General features: G+C 41.3%; 1 protein-coding gene across 1 annotated transcript in view; it reads left to right on the forward strand.

The window, feature by feature from the left end:
• Positions 1-13,521, forward strand: part of LOC122802130 (pyrimidine-specific ribonucleoside hydrolase RihA-like) — a 295,157-nt gene that overhangs the window by 103,317 nt on the left and 178,319 nt on the right. Inside the window, exon 4 of the mRNA XM_044071812.1 lies at positions 1,130-1,266. Coding sequence (XP_043927747.1) covers positions 1,130-1,266 — 137 coding nt within the window. The remainder of the gene's footprint in view (positions 1-1,129; positions 1,267-13,521) is intronic.

Raw genomic sequence — 13,521 nt, forward strand, 5'->3', positions numbered from 1 at the left:
AGACTTGTACTGGCTAGGCAAATCTATCCAAGTGCATCACTTACTGCACTGTCTTTTTGCCAGCAGACACCTCACTAACTGTTGTAAAATGCTGCTGTCACGGGCCAGTCTACAGAAGTGTGGCAGCTTGTAGTTCTTGGTTCTGAATGCATTTGTACTCCAGACAGTTTGTTATTGTTTTATCCATTCATCAAGCATTATTGCTTGGACTATGGTCCTAGGAGAAGGGCCTTCTTCGACTCCTCAATATTTTGAGCTTGAATTTGGAGATCTTGTCTTTTGACCATCATCAAGCTTTGACCTTTACTGAATGCTTATTACCTTCCTTTTGCCTCTATATCTGGAGAGCCTTTCTATGTGTCTAGTAGTGGAAGGTGTGTTTTCCTGCAATTCCAGCAAGAATATTTTTGCTCTTCATTTCTGTGTGTGTGTGTGTGTGTGTGTGTGTGTGTGTGTGTGTGTGTGTGTGTGTGTGTGTAAGTATTTGTGTCTGTGTGCCTGTCATTCAGACAGTACTCACTCTATGCATGGAAGCTGAAGTGGTGACTTTGAGGGTTGAGTTTGCCCTCCTAACCTAACGAACAGTGCATATCTCTGCATGTAGTAACTAGAGAAAATTTAAAAAATGAGCTGAGCAGATATAAGAAGACAAAATACCAGCTGTTAGCCACTACAGAAAACTTTCTCATAGGTCATTTGATATGGTGTGTCTATATATGTTATTTTATGGCTGTAAAATTCCCCATGCTTGGAGGTAGTCTCAGAGCTGAACAATGTTTTTGAATTAGAGGCAGTGTTTAATATGCATAAACAAGTGTTCTTTGCTACAGGCAACTAGTAATATTTTCCAGCAGTAGTCCTGGCTATACCTGTATGTAGAAGCCAAGTATTTACTTATGAGGAGTAGCCTTGTGTAACACAGTTCCACTTCTTCATGATCTACAGAATAGGTAACAGGGCCTAAAAGTGTATTATTAATGACAAATAATTTCTGCAGCTTCTTGTCCTCTTTACATTTATGTTTTGTTTTATCATAAATGATAACTCAATATGCCTGTTTTGTCTAATTGCATAATGCAAGAGTCTTACACTGTAATAATTACACCAATAAAATGATTCCTGATTTTAGGTCAAGGCAACAGGACAGTCTGTGCAGAGTTTAATTTTGCTTTGGATCCTGAAGCAGCTTATATTGTTATGAGAGAGTATACATGTCCTACGTACATTGCTACCTTGGAATACACTCATGATAACAAGCTTCCTTGGGTAAGTTTTGTGAACTGCTGCTTTGAGGTAGGCAGCTGTTCATTTGTGTTTTTATAAACTAAGAAAGCGTGATTTTTAGCCTGCTTTCTGAGGCTGTTTTAGCTGTTTGCTTTGACAGAATCAACACATTGTATATGTTGAATATAGGAATGTCTTTAAAACATTTTAAATGCTTACAAAATTAAGAAATTGTAAAATCATAAGGTAAACTTATCTCACATATTCAAAGGCTGAATTTCTTTGCAACCATTTCCCATCTGGACCAAACATCCATAACGTCTGGAACTCACTCCACCAAATGCAGTTTTGTTATCCTGTCTTCCATGGCATGTCCTAAACTGCTGATCTGAAGTATGTCTTAGTGGGATCAGATCTAGACCATTCAGTCATGGAACATTTTGTGAGTTGACATTTGGCTAAGATGTGAATAACTGAGTGAACCAGTTGATGTTTACAGCGAGACAGAGAGTGGAGAAGCTACAGATAAGGAAAGAGATGAAGTGGGCATTCCTACACATGCAGAATGCACATGGCAAGGTCTTAAGATAACTCATTTATGCAATCATGCAATGGTTGAAAATCCCAGAAACATTGGTAGAATTACTGCAGGCTGCATAATTGTGAGCCTACTCCTTTTCATACTGGTGATTAATGACATCAACAAACAGGTCAGAGGGGAACAAGATCAGCAAATGCTGGTGATGAGGCACTACAGACAGACTCTGAACAGGAACTTCAGTCAATGATAGGACTGGAATGCAAACCTGAAGTTGCGTAGGATGAAGCTGTACAGTCAAGACAGCTGTGGCAGCAAACTGGGGAAATCAGAAGAAGCTTAAACTTTGAAAGCAGGGAAAATAATAGAACAGGTTAACATATTAATGTATCTGGGAGTTGTGGATGAGGAGAAGAGAAGTCTGAATAAGGAGGTTACAACTAGTATCAGAAGTGCTACACTCAGCAGGAACAAAGTGTCAGGGGTAGTGTATGCCAAAGAAGCTGAAAGTATGAGGTTAATGGAGTTGAAGTGCCTCAGATGGGGAAGTAGGATGCACATTGTGGGACAGATGAAAAAAATTACATCAGAGTGGAAACCAAATTTGTCCCAGTTACAGAAAAGTCAAGGAGACTAAATTACAGTGATTCAGTCACACATGCAGGAAAGCAGAAGATCCAATATCAACTTTTCAGTCTGTCCTCAACTGATGGGTCTGTCTAATCCATAAAGATCTGACATTTGGCAGCTCTTAGACTTTGTATCCACGGCTTAGGTTCCTTCTCTTACCTATAATTCCCCTCTGCCAATTGAATTACCTCCGATCTCATTTGCCACTCGAATGCGACAGACACAGATCTTCTTGGCTGGGTGCTTTTGTCAGATAAGTGGCGACACCTTTTGAAGAAGTTTTGCTAGCTAGTATTTCTTCCTTATTTCCTTTGTGATCTTTTCCAACCTCCCCATATGAAAAAAAGTTTCTTCATTAGGTTGTGGTTGTTCCCTCCACTTTTCACTGCAGTCAGTCAGGGCTAAAGTTTTCATTGTTGGCTGGTGTTTTGCTCTGTCTAGTGTATCATGGTAGCCTCTACTTTGTGGATACTTGATGTACAGGTAGTGTTAATCACTGTCTTTTTTTTTTCTTGTGAGAGTTTTCATTGAGGTGTTTAACATTTTTCCAGGTTGTCAGACAAGGCCTCTCTGAGATCAAAAAGTGTGTTTCCAGAAGCCACAAGAGCCACCCTCAAGATGCACACAAAGTGTCTCTGTTGTTTGGGGGGGTGCTCACCTTGAAGAAGATGATCCACTTTCAGTGCCAGGGCATTTTCTGACCAGCAATTGGAGCTCACTTTAAAGAAGCTTCTTCCTGCCTCTGCAAGAGAACACCTCTCAGTCTTCTTCTTTTCTTTCTCCTCCCTCCAGTAAATAGTCCCAAGAGTAAGAATGAGGGAGAATGGCTTAAAGAGAGAGAGAGAGATAAGGGCAAGCAAGTGTCTCAGGATAAGAGTTCTGAAAAACATAAGAAGAAAAGTATAAAAAGGTCTCCTGATCTGACAGGTCCATCGGGTCTGGCCCCGGAAGTACAGAAGTCCTTGCAGCCATCATCTACTTCAGAGCCGATAAGGATACGTTTGCTAACTCAAGTCATTCCCTGGACCCAGGTTCTCCCTGGCATCAGTTAGTCATAGGTTACATTCTTCCTTCCAGCAAGAGAGATCCTTCCAAAATATTTCCAGGCCACCTTTTATGGCTTCTTCTATTAGGTCAATGCAGAGCTTGTCCAAAGCAGATGTGGACAGGATGATGAGGAAATTCCTGAGGACCCACATCCAGGTGAGAGTCCTCTCTGCACTGACCACTGTTGGGGGGGGGGGGTGGCCGCTTATCCTTCTCCCATGATTGTTATTCCTTCTCCGATCCGACCTTCAGATCTGGTGATTATGGATCTAAGTGTATCCCAAGGATTACTTGTGTCTGATCAGAAAGACTGGGTCTCGTTGACTTTGACAATCACTCTGACTCAATTGACTCCGGCTGCATCGGATCTCAATCGGTCCTAGAACCAAGAGGTCATCAGTCCTGGGAGTTGGGTGGACTCTGAGATTTTTGGATCCTTCTGTTCCTCTCTGCGTTTTGGCTCATGTCAACTCAGTTTCATACCTAAGCTGGATCGGTCCCTGGGACATGTTTGTTGGACTGTTCTGAACCTACAGGGCCTGCTTCAAGGCCAGTGTCAGTTTGGCCTTCAAGAGAGACCTCTCCAAGTCCAGAGAGCAGGTAACTGTCTCTCCCAGTTGGATCCAGCCCTTCCCCCATTGGGTTCTTTGGGTTCTTTTCCTTCGCTTTTTGCTAATTCAGGGGAGCCAGCCCCCCAAGGCCTCAAGACAGCCCATGTTGTCGTCTCCCTATCCACTTTGGAGTCTTCCCCAGAGTCTCCCACTTGGGAAAAACATCATAAAAATGCATGCAAAAGAAGGCTGTTGGACTCCCTGCAGGAGTCCCTCACTGAAGATTCAGATTTTAATGCAGTGGAGGATTCCCCTAGCTCCTCCCCCCAGAAGAACTTCTCTTTTGGTGAGATACTAGAATTTATTAAGACAGAAGGAGGAGGTGTTCCACCAAAACCCTCTCCCAGAAGGAATCGGTATTCCTCGAGGCTTTTGGGGCTGGCTTTCTACTTCCTGGGCAGTCTCTCCTTTGAGCGCACTTGTGGATTTGGTTTTGATGCAGGTTTGGAAGGAACCAGATGTAGCCCCTGCAAGCCCAATAAAGTGTTAGTCTTCCATAAGGACAGGCCTTTATGGAGGAAGGGTCCAATGGTAGATTCCATAGTCATAGCAGCTGCCATCAAGAAAGAGCTCACAGAGAAGACCTCCACTGCACATCCCCCTAACAGAGAGGCAGGACACTGGACACATTTGGAAAGTTTTATTTATTTATTTATTTATTTTACATTTGTTGACCGGGCTAGTCTAACTGGAATTAGATCCATTTTCAGTAGAGGCCCGGGGAGAAAAGCTCCAGCACAGTTAATATTATACAGTAAAAAATAATAAGTTCAAAATAGTAAAATAGCTCTAAGCAGTTACAGCCATATACAGATAAAAAAAATTATAAGTTCAGACTAGTAAAATAGCTCTAAGCAGTTACAACCATATACAGGCCCACTATATGACTGTAATAATTGTCACAAATTCAAAGAATTATAATGATAATTAAAAAAGGGTCTAAACAGATTACATAGATACAGATAAGGTACAGTTGTCATTTCAAGCATACTTAGCTCATGCTGAGGTGACATGGAATGCAATAGAAATAAGAATAAATTAGTAGTTTTCTAGTGGAAACAGGATAACCAAGAGTATATACTGGTGATAAATTATATAAATGTATCATATGATACAGTAAGATGAAGATATATAGGAAGCAGCAAGAGTATGTAAGTAGGTGGAGTGTACACTTGTTATGAGCAGAGAAGCCATTTAGTCAGGGTTGGTGCAAGGACAAAGCCAGTGAGAATTGAGAAATTGTTTTATTTTTAGTTTAAAGAGCCTAGTAGAGGTCAGAGATAGGAGTTCAGAGGGAAGTCTGTTCCAGTGTTTGCCTACGGAGTTAGAAAACAAGGAATCTCCAGCTGTGTTGTTGGATTTGTTGATAGTAATAAGTGGCTTATTAGAGGAGCGAAGGATCTTAAGATTGTTGTAGGGGGTAATGAGGGTAGTCAGTATAGGTGTATAGGTGGGGTAGTGCAAGCTCTTATGGACAATAGTGAGTTGTTGAGATAGTATCTGGCTATGAAACTCTAGCCATCCTAGTTGTTTTAGGTTGTTGCAGTGATGTGTTTTGAAAGGAGATCCTGTGGCAAAGTGGAAAGTGGGTGTACACTTCAGCTACCCCTGCCTTAAGGGCACTGAACTTACCTGGCTTATTTAAGACATTATCAGAAGCTCTCAGAGTCCCTTTCAGGGTTCTTATTTGCAGAAGCCTGCAAAACGGTGGATATGTAAGCGACAACTCTTCAGTCTGTCTCAAACATATCCATGTGCCTTATTTCCAGGGGTTCCTATTACATGAGTGAACACTAGAAATAGCGAACGCTTATTTGTCGAACCCAAATGCACGAAACTACAGAATATCGAAGGAACGGATCAGCGAATTCACTGGGCCGTTCTCCAGACTTTGCTGTTTTCTTCACTGTGGTGCGATCTCGGAGTTGGTATATTTAAGGTGGGGAGGTGTGGAGGGCAAAGCCCCCCCACTTTATGTTGCCTGTACATTTTTGGATCAGCTAATTTTTCCCTGGGAAAAAATTTACTGATCTGTTACTTTGACATTTTGTGGTTTCGTGCATTTAGGTTCAATAATAGATTGTTCGCTATTTCTAGTGTTCGATCATATATTATGAACCCATTTCCAGCAGTAGAGTGGATGGCACATCAAGAGCAGTAGGCATCGCCATTGCTGTTTGCTGGCAAAGCTGGATGCATCTATGTGACTTTGCTAAACACTTGAAATGTCAATCAGCGTCCCTTATGAATGGTCCACCTTCTATGAACCAGAGGTAAAGAAGACACTGTCTAGAAGTAAATAGGACAGCAAGACCTTGTCTGCCATTGGAATCCATTTTTCTGCCCCCAGTAGATCTTTTCTAGGAATCAGAAAGGAGGGCATGAAGCTATGGTTCAGTAAATCTCAAGGTTTTGCCTCTCAACACTTTTAGCAATAGGCCTGCCAGAGGCAGAGGGAGGAATAATCGCATTGGATGTCACCCTCGCAGCAGAGGTGGTCTGCAAATTCAAGGGACTCTGTCAAGAGATGGTCTTTGTATTGATCACTACCGCAGTAATATAATCTGTATGGGTTATATTCTGCAAGTATATAACAGCCAGCCAGCTTCTCAAGCATCAGGACACTTTCCATATGCCCAGACAATTAGTCATCTTGAACTGAGCCTACTAAAAAGACAGGTTTGGGGCCCAAGCTCTACAGAGCTTTCCTGCCACCGAAGAGTACACTTCTCTGAGGCTTTCAAGGATCAATGGTCAGCTTGTGCTGTTCCTTTGCTGTGTAGGGAAAATAAAATTTCCATTTTAAAAAATATTTGTTTCAGAACACTTTCCTGTTCAGGAAAGTTATTTTAAAGCTAGGAGTTTGTGTTGTAATGGACTGTCATAAGGCAGTATTGTACTTTTAAATGAGAGTGCTCTTTTTTTCCCTGTCAGTTTAGAAGTTGTTTAAAGTATTTAAAAGGGCATGGTGTGTGTGACACCAAGGACATATGCAAGCACATAAAGAAGTGATGCTTGACTTGATCAAGGCACTCAACTCTCTGAGTCATCTTTGGTCCCTGAAACTTCTTCAAGTTGTTACAGACAATAACACAGTCAGGTGATACATCTACAAGCAAGGGGCATCAGGTCATACCCCATTTGCAGATTAGCCATGTTATGTTGGCATATAGTTTCACAGCACAATCTCACTGTATAGGCATCCTACATATTGTCAGAGGAAAATTGTATGGCAGGTAAGCTGAGCAGGACAAGGACCCTCTTGAATGGAAATGAGATCGGGGGGGGGGTCTTCCAAGATTTGATCTATTTGTGAGGAGTTCCTTAAGTACATCTATTTGCTTCCTCCCTGAACGGTCAGCTGGCAAAATTCTGCCCCAGGACTCCATGCTAGAAGGCCTGGAAGACAGGTGCCTTTTACTTTCCTTGAACAGAAATGTTCCTGTATGCTTTTCCACCCTTTCCACCAATATCCAGTGTACTTCTGAAAATTCATAAGGAGTCTCCCGAGAATATTATGGTGACTTCCTTCTGGCCCAAGCCATAGTTGTTTTCCCTTCTTTTGGAAATGGCCAGGGGAAAGCACTCCGATCTTCCTTCCTGACTGAATCTACTCAAAAAATCCGGGGTGTTTGATATACCCCAGCCCCAATCAACTTCACATGACTGCCTGGATGATAGGGTCTTAATTCCCTTTAGGCATCTACTTACTAAGGACATGCAGCGATTACTAATAGAACCAAGAAAGCCTGCTTCTAGAAAATCATGTATTAACAAATAGAAAAGGTTTTCTGGTTAGTGCCAACATAACAATTGCCCATTCATAGCTAGTTGTTTTCTGGTTTTACAGTATTTGTGAGAGCTACTATTTTATGGCCTTTCGTATTCCTCCATCAAGGTTCATTTATCAGCTATTTCAACATATCTGCTCATGGATCCTTCTCTTCCAATGCATTCTTATGTTAAAATGTTTTTGAAAGGGGTTTTACATAAGAGGCCTCCAAGAAAGCTGATGGCACCTCATTGAGGTATTAATTTTGTGTTAGGTTCATACGTTGGTACTAGGCTATTGGCCCTAGGGCCTGTACAAGCCTAGCCATAACAATTCCCTGGCTATTTCTTCCCACAATATTTACTTCCCTGGACCCCTGTCTAGCAGGACAACTGACATGATCCCCGGGGTAAATTTCCTATCTTCCATCCAGTCGTCAAGGTTCCTTTTGAAGAGGGCCAAGGAAGTGCTCTGCTTGACATGTATGGGCAGTCTATTCCAGAGTGTGGGGAGTCTCTGGGTCAGGATCCTAGCCCTCCAGCATGTTTTGTTCATTGTGATGACAAGGTTTAGGTCCCTGGAGCATGTGGCTCTGATGGATTGGGATTTCTTTAAGTATAGCATGTCCAACAGCTCTGAGTTTGACATGGCCTTGTATGTTAAGCAGAGATCGCCTCTGAGTAGACAATATGTGACAGAGTATAGCTGGATTTTTTTTAGTCGGTCTGCATAGAACATTTGCTTTAGGCCTGTGATTCTTTTAGTGAGGTGTTTCTGTGGCCTTTCCAGTTGTTGCAGATGTCTTGTGAGGTACATACCAAATGAGGCGTTGTACTCTATGATGGGTCTAATGAGGGATGAGTACAGTGGGACAATGACCTCCTTTTTTCTGGAGGAAAAGCCCTTAGTGATGAGGTGTGCCACATAGGAACACAGGTGGACAGTGGTCTCAACTTCGATAACCACATCGCCACAACAGTCAGGAAATCCTTCCAAGTCTCTTATCACAGTTTTGGTGTTTAGTGTATTGCCACCCATGTGGTAATTCATGGGTACATGTTTTTTCCCCAAAGTGGATAATTATACGCTTCTTGGCATTGAGCTTGAGCCCATGACTCTGGCACCCAGCATCTGTTTCTGTAAGATCCTTTTGTAGAATATCCACATAATTTGGGGATTCAATAATGGCTCCCAGTTTGCAGCCATCTGCGAACTTTGTTAGCCAGAATCCCTTAGTGTTGGCCTGTACTTCAGAGAAGTAGATGCCATACAAGAGCAGTCCCAGGACTGAACCCTGAGGTGCTCCACTTGTCACCTGTCTGGAGCTGGATTTGGAGTCGACTACTTTTACAGTGTGGGTTCTGTCAGTAAGCCACTTGGCAACCCGTTGAGTGACTTAGGGATTTATGCCCAGCTTAGTAAGTTTATCTATGATTCTAGAGTGGGGGATGGTGTTGAAGGCCTTGACAAGGTCCAGATAGGCTGTGTGAACCGCCTTACCCTCGTCCACGGCTCTGGAGACTGATTCGAAGAAGTCAGTAGAGGAGCTAACAGTTACTCCATTTGAACCTGCTAACCTGGCTGACTTGAGGTTCTTAACATGGAAAACAGTTTTACTGATTGCTTTGATCCGAGTTGCAAGGACTTATTTTGAGTCACCCCTATGTCATTTTCCACAGAGACAGGGTTTCTTTGAGAACTAATCCTTCTTTTATGCCTAAAGTGGTATTTGAGTTTATTTTAAATCAAACTATCTCTCTTTCTCTTTTCTTTCTTGAACCTAAAAATGAGGGAGAAAGGATACTCCATACTTTCGATGTTCACGGAAAACTCCAGTACTATCTTGACAAAACTAAATCTTTCAGATCTTCAAATAATTTTTTCATTTCTTGTGAAGGTAAGAAGAAGGAGGAACCTTTGTCAAAACAGACTAATTCCAAATGGTTGTCTAAGTCTATTACCTTTTATTATACTCACCATGACAAAAATACTCCAGGCAGGGTCAAGGCCCACATTGCCAGGGCCTTGGCTTCATTATAGCTTTTTGCAGTGAGCTGGTTTTTAGAAGCAGCAACTTGGTCATCTGTACATACTTTGACTAAGTACTATGAGTTTGATTCCTTGTCTAGATTAGGCCTTATTAGGACCATTATCCAGGGTCTTATGGACTCTTCTCCTTCCACCTTCTTTAAAGTTGCAAGTTTTGGTAATCTACTCATGTAACTTAGGTTACTGCAGCAGCGATCAATATGAAGGGAGTAATACAGTTGTGTAAGTAAACTCACCATGACAGTAGACATTCAAATGATCTCTGCTGCATTAGATGCTCCCTTCATCCACCTTGTTTCTTGGTGTGTTGTTTTTGCCAGGATGTAGCCTTCTATTGTTTGTTGTTCCTAGCACTGGCCTTCCAGGTGTCAGCCTCCCTCTGTGTGTTGGCATGAAAGCTCTGAAGGGCTTTGTGCCCAAACCTGTTTTTGAGTCAGCTCAGCTTGAACCGTATAATTTGAGTGTGGGGAAGGTGCCCTGAAGCTTTGGGAGGTGGCTAGCTATTATATCCTTGCAGAATACAACCTATATAGCTTAGGCTACCTTAGCAGTGATCATTCAAACATCTACTGTTATGGTAAGTTTACTTATACATTTGTACTTTTCAGGGTCCCTTCTCTCGCAATCCTTTACTGAAAAGTTACCTGATTGTTCCACTCTGGCGACAGCTTGGGGGCTTATCTCTGCGTACTTCAGCCTGGACAGCAATCACCCAAGACTCTTGGGTGCAGAGAATCATTACTAGAGGCTACACTATTCCATTCCTTTATTCCCTCCCCAATTCAAAAACACTTCATCACGTTATGCCCCTGCAATGGAAGGCTGCAGTATGAGAGAGAAAAAAAGCTGCTAGACAAGTGAGTCATCCAGGAGGTCCTGTCAGACTAACAAGAGTATGGAGTCTACTCAAGGATCTTTTTGGTACCGAAGAAAAACTGGGACCTCAGCCAGTTAAACCAATATGTAAAACAGACAATGGTCCGGATGGTCATGGTTCAATCCATCCTACCATTGCTAAAGAAGGATGACTGAATGTGCTTGACAGACCTTCAAAATGTGTACTTCCACATCAAAATAGCCAAGCACTTCAGAAAGTTCCTCCACTTTCAGTTGAGAGACCGTCCTTTCAGTTTGGTCATACCACAGCCCCCTGGGTGTTCACCAAGTGTGTGGCAGTGGTTGCAGCTCACTGCGTACTGTAGGAGTTCCTCATGTTCCCATATCAGGACAACTGGCTCATAATTGTTCCCTCCAGGAATGTGTTGCTTCAAGCCATGGATTCCTTGTTCCAGTTTTGCTCCCACCTGAGAATCACAATCAGTACAGAAAAGTCATATCTGCTCCTTTTATGTACCTACACACAAATTGGTCCAACAATATCCATATTTATGGGGACATGATACAATTACGTATTTAAGAGTATGGATTAGAAATTACTTTGTTGTGGCAGCTAAGGATATGTGGGAAGAGTCTAAATAGAAGATAATTCAAAAATTGAGAAACCGGAAGCTTTGTTATATGGATGTGGATACTAAGATGCAAGCAATTAAAATGTTTTTAGTCCCTTTAGTCTTATACACAGGTCAGGCATATTTTTATCAACCAGAGCAGAAGCTGTGGATAGCAATTAAAAAAGAGTTGAAGGATTTTATCTGAGAAGAAAAGACAGCAAGGGTCAAATGAGATAAGCTGATTCTTCCAAAAGAATAAGGATTAACCAATTTGAGTGGGTATTTTAGAGCAACGCAGTTAAGGGTCTTATATATAGCAGAAGCAGAAAACTATAATTCAAAGTGAAAAGGAATGATGATGATACGGGGGGAAGCTCAAGAAACAAGGAGAGATTGGGATTTTGTATGCAGACTCTTAAGGAGAACAAAAATTATACAGAGTGTTATATTCATAAAATGTCAGGGAGCATTCTAAGAACTAAACCAGCACCAGAATGGAGAAAAGAGATTCTGCCGATAGGGATGACTGTGGTTAGGAATACATATTACAGGCAAGAGGGGGCTGGAATTTATTGGAGAAAACTGGCAAAGGAACCAAGATATTGGAAGAAAATAACTAGAGAGGGAAAGGTAATAGAATGGGAAGAGGTCAAGAATTTATTTGGACTGTAGGTTAGAGATTGCCTTCCCTATCGGGATTGATATCAGAGTATAGGCAAAGAGAAAGAAATATGGGGTCCTAAATGAAAGACAAGCACTAGTAGAGTTTTTAACAGAATCTAGAACAGAAGCTGCAGTTAAAAAATGAATACTTAGTAGAGCATATAAAATATTGCATGATAATTATAAACATTGATCAGAGGAGCTTAGAAAGGATTGGGAAGAGAGAGACTGGATAAGCAATTCACAAAGAGACAATGTGGGATATATGTATATCTTCCAAATATGCAACAAAGTCTAGAAGATTTAGGATCTTTGCCTGGAAGTGTTTATATAGGTATTTTTATACCCCAAGTAGACTCCAAAGAATTTTTCCTCAGGTGGATAGCAAATGTTGGAGGTATGACAGGCAAGAAAGAGGTGGCTGGGAACATATTTTTTGGAGTGTAATGAGCTGGCAGACTTTAGGGTTCCCTGCAAACCGCTCTGTTGGAGATGCTGGTTGAGTGAATTAGATTGACTGGGAGATGATTTTTTTTTTAGCTATGATACAGAATTGGAATTTGCCTACACGTTAGTAAAGCCTTGTTGAGTCTACTTACGGTGGGTACCAAACAAGAAGTTACTAGAAAATGAAAATCAAAGTCTAGACCAACTTTACTAGAAGTAGTGAATATAGTAGCAGAAATAAAATAACTGGAATTGGGATCATTAGAAAAGGGACGGAGTAAACTATATAGAAAAAAAATGAGAATTGTGGGAACATTATATACAGAGCAGGAACGAGGTTTAAGAGCAGGATTTGAATGAGCCATATAATGCTTAACGGACAATGACTGGATAGATTATAAGTGATATATAATGTTTCCAACTACTTTTGTTTCAATGGTGTCTGTGATGTATATTTGTAACTAAAGTGGTGTCAGTGTTATTTTTCATTTTATATAAATGAAAGATTATCTATGTCATATGTGATAATTTAATAACTATGTTTATTGAAAAAAAAAAAAAGAAATGAAAAGTCAAAGTTGCTCCCTTTCCAAGCAATAGAGTTCATTGGGGCCTATCTGTATATGACTTTACAGATGGCCAGAACCCCAGTCATCAATTCAAACCCTACAACAACAACAAGAAGCCTTAATGATTCTCTCCCATCAAAAGTACCCATCCAAATGCATATTACAGATGCTAGAATTGGTCGCCACTTCCATCACGCCTGTTCCCCAGGCCAGATTTTTACACAAGAGTTAAAGTGGACTCTAGCAGTTCAGTGTTTTTTTAAGGTACCAAGCAATGCACTTTCCCATTTGCCTCACCAACATATGAAGATGACATGGTAAATCACAAAAATGGCTCTCAGAAGTCACTTAGTCAGGATTTATTGTCCACAAGAACACCAAAAAATAAACGACAATACTTAAAATGACAGTACAAAACGTAGTACTAAGCGCTTTCACCCTCTAAAACATAAGGGCATCCTCAGAGTACATCTGAATGCTTGTGCTTTCACCGTTTAAATAAATTAACTGCCAAGTACAA

This window comes from Protopterus annectens, chromosome 5.part0 (assembly GCF_019279795.1).
Source record: "Protopterus annectens isolate FY-2018-M chromosome 5.part0, PAN1.0, whole genome shotgun sequence".
In the NCBI taxonomy this organism is placed as follows: Eukaryota; Metazoa; Chordata; order Ceratodontiformes; family Protopteridae; genus Protopterus; species Protopterus annectens.